Raw genomic sequence first — 13,733 nt, 5'->3', positions numbered from 1 at the left:
TTTAAAAGTTATATCCCTGTATAAAAAAGATAGGATGTCCGTGTGTTTTTTCTGTCTGTGCCTGAAGTTCTTGCTAACCGCTGGACCAATTTGGTTCTTCTTTATTGACCTATCTTTTAGACTGATATAGGATTAACATATTAAGGAGTAGTTTAGTGTCTATTAATCCTTATATAAAAGTAACAGTTTCTGTGTCTGTCTGTTTGTTTGTGTGTGTGTGTGTGTGTGTGTGTGTGTGTGTGAGGGTGTCTGTCGGTACCGAAGATTCTTTGTAACCGCTTAACTGATAGAGTTCTTCTTGTTTCAAGTTTTTCATGGTCCTGAGAAGTTTTGAGTTTAGAAAAAATTAGTTCCTACCCAACATTTAAAAAAAACTTTTTCTTTTGCATACTAAAACTGAAAGTAGGGGAGGGGTCAACTTCCCCCCACTTATCAAGGGCCCCTAGATGCCTCTAGGGGCAAAACCGCTAGTGATAAAATAATTTTTATCTTGAATTATGATTAAATTGTTCTTTTTCCATTTAATAAAATATAATTGTAATTATCAACCTCAAAGAATATCCAGAATTAGGTAATTGGATTTAACAAGGGAAAAAGACAACATCCATAATTAGTGAAGCTCTTAAGTTTAAAAGAATACAAATAAAGAAAATAGCAAGTGTAACATACAGATACAAAAATATATTAATCAGAGCGAGATGGGACAATGGGCTGTTTATTAGACTAGTCCCCATAGTTTGATATAGGAATTTGTTATTCGTTGGCTTAACTACTTAGGAGACCTGTTGCGATTTTTGTTTGGTTGGATTATTAAATCAAGTGCCCAACATTTCAACCATTAACTGAAACATACAGAAGGGTTATTCATGTATCATATTTGAGAATGTAAATCAATTTAGCGGTCATTGTCTTATCCCTTTAGATCCCTGAATAGTAATTAACAATGATCAATGGTTCTTTTTTTTCTATGTAGCTTCTCATTGGTTCTTGGAAGGTTTATAACTTATTTTGGGAGGGTACCTCCACCATCCTAGGAGAAATCAACCCCTAAAAAAGGACCCCATTTCACACCCAAAAATAACTTTAAGTCTAAAATAAAAATCTAGTTGTAGAATTCAACCACTTCTTCCCCTCTCAAATGCCCCTAAAGGCCTCTAGGGGCGTAGCCGCTAGTACCAAATAAATATATTCTGTAATGTTTTTATACAGACGGATGAACAAACATACATACTCTGATTGTAGAGTTTCTGTGTATATATGTATCTTTATAATAAAGTAACACGTTCTATGTGAGTCTTTGTGCACCAAGGGATCTCACTAACCACTGAACCAATATGGTTCTCCTTTACATGGTAGCTTCTTATATGTACTGGTAAGGTTTATTACTATTTTGGGGAAGGGTACCATCACTATCCCAAGAGAATCAACTCTCCAAAATAAATGTTTTTAACTTTTTCATTAAAAAAAACTGTAATTGTAAGGGGGGGTTCGTCTTCCCCCCCAACCTAAGGGTCCCTATATGCCTCTAGAGGCGTAGCCGCTGCTAGTAGAGTATCCAATGATATAAAGCAGTAAGGTTTTTTATCTGAATCTCAAAATTAGGCAATTAATTATGAATAAAAAAAATCACGCAACCTTTCTTTTTAAAAAAATCAATCTTTAAAGTTAATTAATGTGAAAAGTATAAGTTTAAATGAAAAAAAGTCTTTAGTAAGTGCTATTTATATTTGATGATAAAGATTTTGCAAAAGACGTTTTATTGCTATGTTGATCAGAAATATGTTAGAATTTGTTGTTAGGTTTTTTGTACAAATCTTTATATTGAAAGTCTAAATTTGAAAATTGTAATTTTTTTAAAGCTTATAGTATTTATATAAGTTGTTTGTATCTTTAAATAAAAAAAAATATTAAAAATTATTTTTTGTTTGTTTTTTATTAAAGATTTTCATATTTTTCTCAATTTTTTTTCAGAACTTTAAATTGAAAAAAAACCAAAAGACCCCGCTAAAATATTTTGTCTCCACCTGGAATCATCAAGGATTTATGTATATTTTCACCCTACATATGTCCCAGGGCTCGGCACTTACTTTTGTCTTGATTCAATTGTAGCCCACAGTGAGTCTAATCTTTCACAGACAACATTGTTACAATTTTTACTTGTTAATATTGATACACAGTTTTTCTTGTGAATTTATACCTATTTACTTCAGGAATATTTTAGCATAGATTAAAATTGATAGAACTTTTCTAACATAAACTAAAAAAAGCCATTAATGTTAAAAATTCAAACTTTATCGCCATTGCTTGGTTTTTAAAAAAGTAAGATATTCTTAATTATCAAACAATTAGTAAAGAATCCTTGAGTTTAAAGCTCTGGTTATTAACCCTGTAATTATAAGTTGTTTATTAAGATGAGTAACAATTATACAACAACACATATGCATAATAAGACTAACACCCTTAAACTTTAAACTTTAATATTTTATGTTTCCAAATAAATGTAAAAAAATAATCAGCTAACAAAAACATACATGAGAGCAATAATTCATTGAGATAAAAAGACGTCCAAGCTTTTTATTGGGGTGGGTAAGAATCTCAATTGTAGGATTAATTCAACTTGAAGAAGGAAGGGGATTATACATACATATTTTGTGTTGGGGGGTGGGGGGGGGGGGGGGAATTTACGGGGCATAAAAAGTCTTAAATTCACCTGATTTGTAAAAAAAAACACGGGCTTTAAACTTTCTAATGCGTTTTAGAGATTTTTCAAGTAAAGTATAGGTATTTTAAAAGGAGAATTGTAAAGTCTTTGTGTGGAGTTAAAAATCAATTTTAACAGTAATGAACGAACACTAAAATTGGTTGAAAGCCAGCTAGGATCTTATTGACATGACTTAACCTTTGAGATGGTATGACTAAAGATTATGCCGACTCCATAGCCATATCTTTCAGGGAGGGAGGGTACATTTGGCTGTTTATTAAACTAGTTCCCAAAGTTTTATAATAAAGTTTTTTATTTGTTGGCTTAACAACTCACGGTTGGACCCTCAGATGTCAAAACTTTATTTTAGTGTTTGGCCAAAATGACTTAGCAATTGTATCTGTAAGTACGTCTAATAACACCCTTTGCTATTTTTAAAATCCTAGAAAATTTTTTTTGCAAGAAAATTGCATAAATTCGCAACCTTTTTTAGAACCACTACATAACTCGAGTTTTAAAACTTTTTATATAAAATCCTTTTTACAAAAAATATCAATAATTACTTAAAATTAAACCTGAAAGAAAAAAATTCTCATTACACGTGTTAATTTTCATGTTTTAGGTCTTTTTTTGAGGAAAACATAACTTCTCCTTTTTTGACAATAATATATTTTTTTAACAATTCAAAGTAAAATATAATAAAACTTAAACGATTTTTCTTGAATTATCATTTGAAAATTTCATCAAACATGCAATTTAAGTGATGAAAATTTAATAAAATCATTTTTTGAATGTTTAGAATTACCAATTTTCCACATTTAAAACAAAATGTTAACAAAATTTAAAAACATTTTAACATATAACTTCACAAATCAATAACATTTTATAAAAAGATGTTTCAAAAAATAAATCATTAAAAGGTATTAAAATGCATTTGAAATTAATTAAAATTAAAACGAGAACATCTTTTTACACTGTATTCTGTGCAATAGAGTTTAAATGACATGATTAGTGAATGAAATATTTCCTAAACTCATTAAGCCTTTTTGTGACTATATTAAAAATAATTTATTTTGTTTTATATTGTTTTTTTTATTCAAATATTTGACAAAATTTTCCCTACGTCAATAAAATAAAGTCAGTTTTTACTGTTTCCAGGTTTTTCTTTATAATTATAACAATTAAATATAATATAAATCTTCATTATCTTTTATTTGAATTATCATACACATTAAAATGTAAAGTATAAGCTAGAATAGCACTTTTTTCAACGGATATTTTAATGACATTATATCAAAATAATTCCTCTTAAATATCACACAACATATGATTGGGAAGTATAGCCATTTCTTGGAGGTATAATATTTAATAAAATACCATTAATTCTGTTTTTATCAGAAGTTAAAAAAATTGAACAATTCTAAAACAATGGTTGGCTGTCTAGATATTGAGTACACTAAGACTACGGTTCTGTTCTATTGAAATAACGTTGCAAAAAGAGGGGTTCTGAAAGTAATCTACCTAATTTTTTTTAAAGAACCAACAAGTACTGTCAGTATCTTTTTTCTTGTAATCTAGCAGACAATCAAATCATAACACAATTTTCATGATAAAATATTCAGGTTTCTACTTCACATTTTAAAAAATAAACTGATCAATAAAATGTTCAAAATTTTACTTTGTACTAATTGAAAAAATATGTTGTAATTCTTATTTTAAAGTTACATTTTTATCCCTGACAAAATCATAGACGACTTTTAAAGGCATCTTATCTAAACTTTTTGAAGAAAAACTTAAAAACGTTAATTAAGTATGAAAACTATTTTCTTCGATTTTTCTGAAGTTATTATCGCATTCTATGGGTTTTTTATTATCATTTACTTATATCGAAAGTGCCAAACATTGTACCCTAACTTATTCATTTAATAAAAAACCAACCGTGAACTGTGGGGACTTTAAATGAGTTTTGATTTGTTAGTTAATTGAGATTAGTGTCCATACGTTTCAAACACTATTTGTAAGGGGTCATTTTGTGTATCATCATTGAGGATGTACAATGTACATCAATTTATCGGCCATTGTCTTACCCGTAAGATCCCTGATATCCATGACTATTAGGCATGTGTTATAATTACACATAAATGCTCCTACATCAGGGGCATCTCAATTTCATCTAAGATAAATTCACTGGAGCATTTAGAAAGATATTTCGGAGAATTATTTGCCCCTTTCAGTCTAAATGACAAAAACAAACATATTTTTTGATTAGAATTTGAAGAGTTCTTTGAAGACAAATTTAATTTTTTTTTAAAATTATTATTCTAATGTATATAATCAACCTAGTGCAGTTTATTTGGGTAAATATTTCAACTTATGCTTTTTTTGTGTGTATACGTGTTCGGATCCTAAAATCCTTGTATTGTTTTTTTCAGGTTTTATGCTATTTTGTGGATTGTACAACATAAACCCCTTTTATAGTGTAGCTTAAATACTAGGGTTGTAACCACCATTATTATAAAAGCTTTATAACAAGACATTATCTATTGTCTCAACCATGACACTTTGGTTGAGCTTGGACTTCCGAATTAGCGGGAAGTTCACGAGATCAGTTGGCGAACATACAAACCCCCAATACCAGGAACCATCAAGTTTCAACAGCAGGTTTGAATATAGATTTATTGATGAAATTATTTCAAAGACCTGAAATTACAAGATCAATTAATAAACAGAATAAAATATTATTCGTTATCTTAAAACTTTGAGCACTAAAAAAATCTTTTTCTTTTCTTATGGTTAAAGAATCTTTGGAAACTTTGGCTTTAAAGGAAAATTATTTGGTTTAATAAATCATTGTTAAATGCAACAATAAGGCACATAAAAATTACTAAAACATATATTAATCATAATTAAGTTTCATGCTTAGCTGGCTAAAGCCTTTTTAAAACTACATATAATCGTCCTATACACCATACTTCTTAATCAAATTAACAAATTCTACCTGAAGCTCTTATGGTTTCAAATCCCTGATATACTAGGGTCGTTCACACTCAATGAGACCAATGATAGGCCCAATTTTGTTCTCCGAAATCTTCACACTCTCATATCTCATTCAAAAGTAAAGAACGTGCGCATCCAAAATAAACAAACACTCTATGCCGCGCCACATTATGAAAGGAAAGCCCTAAAAGACGACATTTGCGCTTTGATTTTGGTTTAATGATAAGGAATTTAATTTCGAACTTGATAAACACAAAGCTTCCTCGAAAAGAGGTTAAGACACACCCCCCGTTTGAAAGTCAAATTAACTTCCTTAACGAGATTCAAGGTTTTTTCCGCGCTGAGCACTAGCAACATTTCTCACTAAACTCAACTCACCATAATCACATGAGAATGGCCACATCCCGAAAACGTGACAATTTTGCTCCTAACTAAATGAAACCCCGTGAAATGCATACACAATATTATACTCCTCACTAGGACTCATAATACCTCACATTTTAGGATAGAAGGATGGGGATTGGTTTGTACCATACAACATTCCATGCACATGACAATCACAAAATCACATACACAATCCTAAAATAGATAATCCTATTAATTATGATGTTGTAATATAACAACTATACTAAATAATAATCATTTCATAATCAATAGGTAATAAATCATTATTAATAAATCAATAAGTACCTACGAAATCAGGTTGAAATGTAAATGTAAACAAATGATGGTAAAAATAAAACGAAATAAATCTTAGACAAGAAAATTAAGATTTATAGGTACTTAAAACTAAATTTGTTAAGCATCAAAAAGAGTAGTAAGAAAAATTTTTCAAAATCCTTGGGCAGAAAGTTTTTCAAACCTAATGAATAAGAACTGTAATATTTTAATCAACAATAAAACTTTTTAATACTTAAAGAATAGCAAAATAATAATATCTTCGTTAGAATTTTCATTGAAATTATGAAAAAAATACCAATTTTTCTTTGTAAAAAAAAAACTTTAAATATGAATTTTCAATCATTCCTTGATCTGAATAAAAATGTTTTACTTGATTGAAATTCATATATAATTTTTTTTAAAAAAATCTGCTAAAAAATACTTGATTTTTTCTTAGAATAAATATCGAATCACGCAACCTCGACACATTTATTCCCTTTTGTTAAACTTTTCAGGTAAGTTTTAAAATGAATCGTACTTTTGAAAAGAAATTAAACTCAATAAAATTAAATTTGAGCATATGAAATAGAAGAATATTTAATCGCATTTCATTTGATTCTTATTTTAGGCATAAAAATAGGCATATGAAAAATGTGGCTTTTTTCTAAAAAAAATCTCAATTTCCATAAAATAAGAATCAATTATTAATCATAATTTTTAACAACTGCCTGACTGATACAGCATGTTCTTCTAGGGGAGATTTATCTGTCAGTCTGAACAAGACACTTGCAGTCTTTCTCCCATCCTCAATTCTCGTCACTCGGCCCATCCTCAAACATCTCATCAGGGGATTGGTACTCGTAACCAGAACTATATCTCCGTCAGCTAGTGGCTCTGCCATCTCATCCTTCCACTTGGACATCCGTAATATCTTCGGTAGGATCTCCTGGCGGTAGGCAGTCCAAAACTGGGCAGACAAATCTTCCAACAACTTCAACCTGGAGGAAATTTGGTCCTCCGGTTTCATCGCCACATTGCACAACGGCTGGCGGTCAACATTTCCCAGCAGCTGGCCAGGGGTAATCAGCCGCCAATTCTCCACGTCGTTTGCAGCTTCAATCGTCAGTGGTCTGCTATTCATAATTTTGCTGACCTCCGCCAACAGCACCAGGAGCTCGTTGAAATTAACAGAACTATTCACCAACTTCTTGGACAGCAATCTCTTGGTTAATCCCACCATTTTCTCAGCCTGCCCAATATAATGGTGGGCTCGGGCCGGGATCTGAGACCAAGAAAACTCTACCTGGCTGCCCAACTTCTGCTCTAAAACCTTGCGAGCACCGGATAATTGTGTGCCCATGTCGCTTACTATGATCTTCGGCAGACAATGAACAGCTTCCAACTTGCGCAGGGACAACAGGATACTGCTGGTATCATACTTTTCCAAGGCATCTAACCACAACGCCCCTGAGAATCTGCAGACCACCACGAACACCCACACCTTCTTCGTTGCTGTCTGACTCCTCGTTTTGGCGGCAGCTCTCCTCGTAACCAGCGGACCCATCAGGTCGACTTGCACAGCTTCAAAAGGCCTGCTCGGGACCAACTTGTCAGGTAACACCTCCTTCATGGTAGCACGACATTCCTTAGCCCTCTCAACACTGCAGGGCCAACATTTCTTCACTTCCATGATGGCCAACCTCCTTGCCTTCACAATCCAGCACCAACGGCGGCTCTCAGCTAAAGTTCCACGGACACCAGAGTGAAGCTCAACATGCGCTTCTCTCATAAAAACAGCAGCTAACCAATTACCAGGCTCCAAAATTATTAAGCCTGGCATGTCTTCAAATATCATTTTACGGCCGCCAGTAATGGCGTCAATGACTGGCTGTCCTCGACCAACCATTTTAAGAATCCTCATCTCCCTGGTCACATAATTTCCACCGGGACCAACGACAGGCCAGGTCAATGATACTTCATGCACTAATGGATTTAATGACGCATAATTGCCTTTAGCATCATTTATCCACTCATCCTCTTGGCTTCGTGACACATTGAAAAGTTCCGCCGCCGCCATAAAATTGTACAAAGACGGCTTGTACACAGAATCTGCGGCTGCTACATGACTACCAGCGGCTGTAGCCTTACCTTCTTGTCTGCTCTTTAGCTTCTTCAACCAGGTGTTCGCAACTTGCAGGACAGCTGCCATAATACGTTTGGCCTGTCCAAATGATCTCCTGTGCTTAAACCTAAAGACATCTTCAGCGGCTTCTCCGGCAACTTTCATTGAACATAACTTAACCATTTTGGTATTCAACTCCTCTGGGGGTAAAACCTGCTTGACTTCTTCGGCAGTTTTCACCGGCCACGCACTTTCATCCTGGCGCAACCATTCTGGGCCCAATCTGTACCTGGAACCTGGTCCCAAATCTGATACTTTGCAGGTGCATCTGGTGCCCAAATCTGCAACGTTTTGCGTCCCCGGGACCCACCTCCAGTCATCCTTGTTGGTCGCAGATTGAATTTCTCCAATACGATGAGAATTAAATGTGTTCAACATAGCACTGTTGGAAACTATTTGTGATAAAACACACGATGAATCAGTAAAATACATCACTCTGATAATATCAAAGGGCAGGGCATCTCTGACGGACTTTGCCAACCTTGTGGACATCTGGCACCCCATCAATTCAAGGCGTGGAATTGATTCACACTTGACCGGCGCAACTCTTGACTTGGTGGCTAGCAGAAACGTTTCAAATCCTTGTCTAGTTGGCCACCTCAAATATGCATTAGATGCATAAGCCTCTGATGACCCATCCGAAAACATCATCAAGGATGGAAGGCCAGTTGGTTCATCCGGAACCACACAACGGTCAAACTCCAATTTAGCGACCTCAGCTCTGTCCTCCAGCGACTGAACAAGTTCATCCCGTAGACTTTTTGGAATGAAATCTTGCCAGCCCAAATTCAGCAAACATGTTTTCCGCAGGACAAGTTTAATTCTCAACAGAATAGGGCTGCAAAGCCCGATCGGGTCGAAGGTTTGGGCGGCGAACCTGTGGACCATCTTCTTCGTCAGATTCTCATCCAAGGCGTCCTGGAGGTTGTACAAATCAGCATCCTCTTTCACCTTCCTTCCCTTGACTTTACCATCTTGGTTGACTCTTGTGGCAATGGACAACACATCGGTGGCTGGCTTCCATATCAGCCCGAGAACCTTGGTAGGCTGGCAATCATCTCCAGAATAAATGACTTGTTTGAAGGAAAAACTACCTTTGCCGATAATCCTGTCGGCCTCTTTCATCATCTCCTTGGCTTCTGGCTTCGATCCTGCTCCCGAAATAACGTCATCTATGAAGCTGTGCTTCTCAAGCTTGACTGCAACTGGAATCTGAGGTAACTTGAATTCCTCATCAGGGTAGGTAGGTATTTGTGGCTCCTTCCATAATTCAGGTTTGGCAACAATTTCACTACCGTTTATTTGTCCCTCTCCATACATCTCCTTGACCTCTGCTTCACTCTTTCCGCCGAACAGGCGGGACGTCAACTTCAGGGCTGTAACTGCCAAATTTCCCGCAGCTAACTCGCCGAAATTTACAACTTTGGTCAGGTAAATTTCAAGTGGACCATCTGGCGTCGGGGAAAATAAAACTCTCTTCATCTGGCTGTCGAACTCTGTGGCCAGGATGGAGTTATAAAACTTGGAGATATCCGCGGTTATACCAACCTTGTAACCGCGGAAAAGCATCAAATGATAAAATATCTTCTGCATTGGCGGTGGGCCTCCCAGCATTATGTTATTAAAACTGGTACCCTTGAACGTCAGAGAACTATTTGCACACAATCGCATGGGTGTGGAACTTGAATCCTCCTTGAAAGCAACCACTATTGATGAACAAGACTTAGGTCCTTCATACTGCAATTCTTCAGGCGTGGCTTTTTGAAAAACGCCTCTTCTTATGGCGTCGTTGAATACCTCCACATACATTCCATAGGTACCTTCCTTGACCATCCTGGCACGATCCTTTTCAGCAATTTTGCGGGCTAAACTCTCATTGTAGGGTAAAGTGTGAGGATCTTCAATATAAGCATATTGACCTGTCCACTTGTTGGACTGCAAGTCTAATGTTAAACCTGCCTCAATTATCCTCTGCCTCTCACGCTGGTCCCAGGTAGTGCCGTCGGCCATAGCCTTGCACTCTTGACAAGCAGTACATCCTGGACAAAGCGCCTGCGGCTGTACACCAAACGATTCAGACGTCAGAAAGTCTGGCAAAGTGCCTCCACTGACACTGACAGCCTTATAAGCCGACTTTTGATCTCCAGCTCCACCATCAGCACTCGTACAGATAAAACCACTACCAAAAATGGTTCGCCACAACATAGACTGGCCCACTTTCTGGTAGGTTGAAGGAAACACGTCAGGATGTGTATTTCCAATGATGATATCTAAGCCTCCACTAATGTATGTAAACCTTTCTGGCGGCATTTTAAATATCTTGGCGGCAGTTTCGGGGTGGACCGAGCGCATCTCGTTGGCCCCGCCGAGGGTAGGCATGACAGCTGCCTCAAACTCCCTCATATTGCCGTCCCTATCCTTCAGATAAAACACAACATTGCGGCAGGAAGACTCACTGCCATCAGCTACAGAAATAGTTGTATATCTGCCAGTAGATTTCAGCTTCAACTTGTTGGATAACTTCTCAGACACAAGTGGCAAATTTGCCCCGGAGTCAAACATTACCGTGGCGTGGCAGGTGCCGCCGCCAGGTGCTACAACAGGAACTAACTGAAGTAAGAAGGTACAGGGGCTGGGTGCAGAACCTGACTTGTAGACTGTATTCACACCAGCACTAGCCTCATGGAGTAACCTGGAATGGTATCTGTCGCAATTATTGGTACCACAAACACCAAGCTTATCAGATTTATTACACTTGTCAGCAGCATGGCCGTCGCACAAGCAGAGTTCACATAACTTCTTCTGCTGGACAACTTTCTTTCGGTCAACCACATCCATCTTCTTAAACGTGAGGCAACGGAAAATCGGGTGCTTCTCCTTGCAGCTCTCCACAGGACATGCACTGTTCCACTTGGAAGCCTTGTCCTTCCCAGCCTTTCCATTCTTATTGTCGCTGCGGCCAGATACTTGCGCGGCGGCAGCTCTGTCACGATTTCTCTTGCCGGCGCCACTGTCATAGGACATATCACCGGCCAACATGGCACCCCTGGTCCTCTCCAGCAGTTCAACAATCTTCGGGATGTTGGGTTGGTTCATGCTACCTAGCTCCATCATAATTTTGTCTCTCAAATTTTCAGGGCACTTGTCTTTAAAAATATGAATGAGAGTTAGGTGGTTGTAATCCTTAGCTGCAGAACCAACGATGGCTTCTACCTCCTGCATCATGCTCTTGAAGGTAGCAATTGCGCTAACCACGTCCACAGGTTTATCCACAGGTTTCATCTTGTTCAACTTAGTTAAAATCCTCATGAACCGGCGAGTGTTTGATAAAAACATCTGGTCAAGAAACGCCCATTGTTCATTGTGATCTCTAATCGCTGACACTTGCTTGCGTAGTTCCGGGTTGGTTATCACCTTCTCCATACACAACATCAGACTTAACCTCTGGTCAGCAAATCCATAACCAGAGCATAGATCTTTAAAGACCTGTTTAAAGTTTGGGTAATCCGTGTCAGTACCGTCGAACGACGGCAACAAACTGTTGTCCCAGCGCCCATACTGCGGGTTGGAACTCCGAATATCCACAGCAGACATACTTCTGGAGAGCATGGCAGGTGTCCCACTCTCATCCAGATTAGATGAACGACGTTCCATCTCTCTAAGCCTTCGGTACATATCACGTACTTCTTGGCGCAACTCCACGGAAATTTTAAGCACTCCCATGTCCATCTTCACCTTCTCAATGACGTCAAGGTTCCTGGCGACAGTGCTTGACCTCGCGTCATCTGAATCATTGTCAAGCCAGTACAGAATTTTTGTACACTGCTCCAACGACGCATAGACTTTATCTGCAACAGTTTTCTGCTCACTAGCTTCATCCAAATCACGCTTGAACTCGCGCAGCTCACTAGTCTCCACGGCAGGTTTTAGACTTTTTATTAGGTCAGATTGGTCCTTGACCTCACTAAAAATGTCACGAATTGATTTTACAGTCACATTTTCACATGAACTAAAACTTTGGCAGGCTTTTAGATTGTCATAAAACACTTTTAACTGTTCATCAAAAACTTCTAGCCTTTCACTGCCAATAGCGATAGCTCGCTCAATTTTCTGCTTTTTGGTTAGTGGCATATTGATTCACTAGGTACTTATTTCACAGAAAAATTGTCACAGTTTATTGCATCAATAATTCACTGGATGCTATTGATCTCTTGATGAATGCTAACGCCTATTCATCAGATACTTTGAAATTGTCTCAACCATGACACTTTGGTTGAGCTTGGACTTCCGAATTAGCGGGAAGTTCACGAGATCAGTTGGCGAACATACAAACCCCCAATACCAGGAACCATCAAGTTTCAACAGCAGGTTTGAATATAGATTTATTGATGAAATTATTTCAAAGACCTGAAATTACAAGATCAATTAATAAACAGAATAAAATATTATTCGTTATCTTAAAACTTTGAGCACTAAAAAAATCTTTTTCTTTTCTTATGGTTAAAGAATCTTTGGAAACTTTGGCTTTAAAGGAAAATTATTTGGTTTAATAAATCATTGTTAAATGCAACAATAAGGCACATAAAAATTACTAAAACATATATTAATCATAATTAAGTTTCATGCTTAGCTGGCTAAAGCCTTTTTAAAACTACATATAATCGTCCTATACACCATACTTCTTAATCAAATTAACAAATTCTACCTGAAGCTCTTATGGTTTCAAATCCCTGATATACTAGGGTCGTTCACACTCAATGAGACCAATGATAGGCCCAATTTTGTTCTCCGAAATCTTCACACTCTCATATCTCATTCAAAAGTAAAGAACGTGCGCATCCAAAATAAACAAACACTCTATGCCGCGCCACATTATGAAAGGAAAGCCCTAAAAGACGACATTTGCGCTTTGATTTTGGTTTAATGATAAGGAATTTAATTTCGAACTTGATAAACACAAAGCTTCCTCGAAAAGAGGTTAAGACATCTATATATAATTTTTTAAGGGGTTTCAAACTCAAAACTAAAAGCTTTAAATTTGAGAATTTAAGTCCAATCGCTAAACGAAAAATAACCTTTAACTATTTTTTATGTAATCATAATGTTTTAAGGTAACTCCTACAAAATTCCTTTTTTCTATAAACTATAATCACAATAATTAAAGAAGCATAGACGATCAATCCATTAATGGGA

General features: G+C 36.5%; 1 protein-coding gene and 1 long non-coding RNA gene across 2 annotated transcripts; both read right to left on the bottom strand.

Annotated features, from left to right (window-relative positions):
* Nucleotides 1-5,363: 5,363 nt before the first annotated feature.
* LOC145324262 (uncharacterized) lies at nt 5,364-6,278 on the bottom strand. Its single transcript, XR_013881222.1, has 2 exons — nt 5,700-6,278; nt 5,364-5,401 (listed from the first exon to the last, which is right to left on the bottom strand). It is a non-coding gene; the product is annotated as an uncharacterized LOC145324262 (long non-coding RNA).
* Nucleotides 6,279-9,436: 3,158 nt separating this feature from the next.
* LOC145324493 (uncharacterized) lies at nt 9,437-13,521 on the bottom strand. Its single transcript, XM_080167078.1, has 3 exons — nt 13,246-13,521; nt 11,512-12,947; nt 9,437-9,458 (listed from the first exon to the last, which is right to left on the bottom strand). Exons 2-3 carry the CDS (start codon nt 12,669-12,671, stop codon nt 9,437-9,439), a joined length of 1,182 nt encoding a protein of 393 aa, XP_080023204.1. The 5' UTR covers nt 12,672-12,947; nt 13,246-13,521.
* Nucleotides 13,522-13,733: the final 212 nt, after the last annotated feature.

The sequence above is a fragment of the Acartia tonsa genome, chromosome 7, assembly GCF_053477335.1.
Source record: "Acartia tonsa isolate MP-2025a chromosome 7, ASM5347733v1, whole genome shotgun sequence".
Classification (NCBI taxonomy): Eukaryota; Metazoa; Arthropoda; class Copepoda; order Calanoida; family Acartiidae; genus Acartia; species Acartia tonsa.
The sequence above is the reverse complement of the archived record's forward strand: the minus strand, read 5'-3'. Positions and strand labels throughout refer to the sequence as shown.

Excerpts from the sequence above, each read along its gene's own strand:
- LOC145324493 (XM_080167078.1), bottom strand. The coding sequence starts at position 12,671 with ATGCCACTAACCAAAAAGCAGAAAATTGAGCGAGCTATCGCTATTGGC. Across the intron at positions 9,459-11,511 it reads CGTGACAGAGCTGCCGCCGC|GACGCCTTGGATGAGAATCT; the intron begins GCAAGTATCTGG and ends TACAACCTCCAG.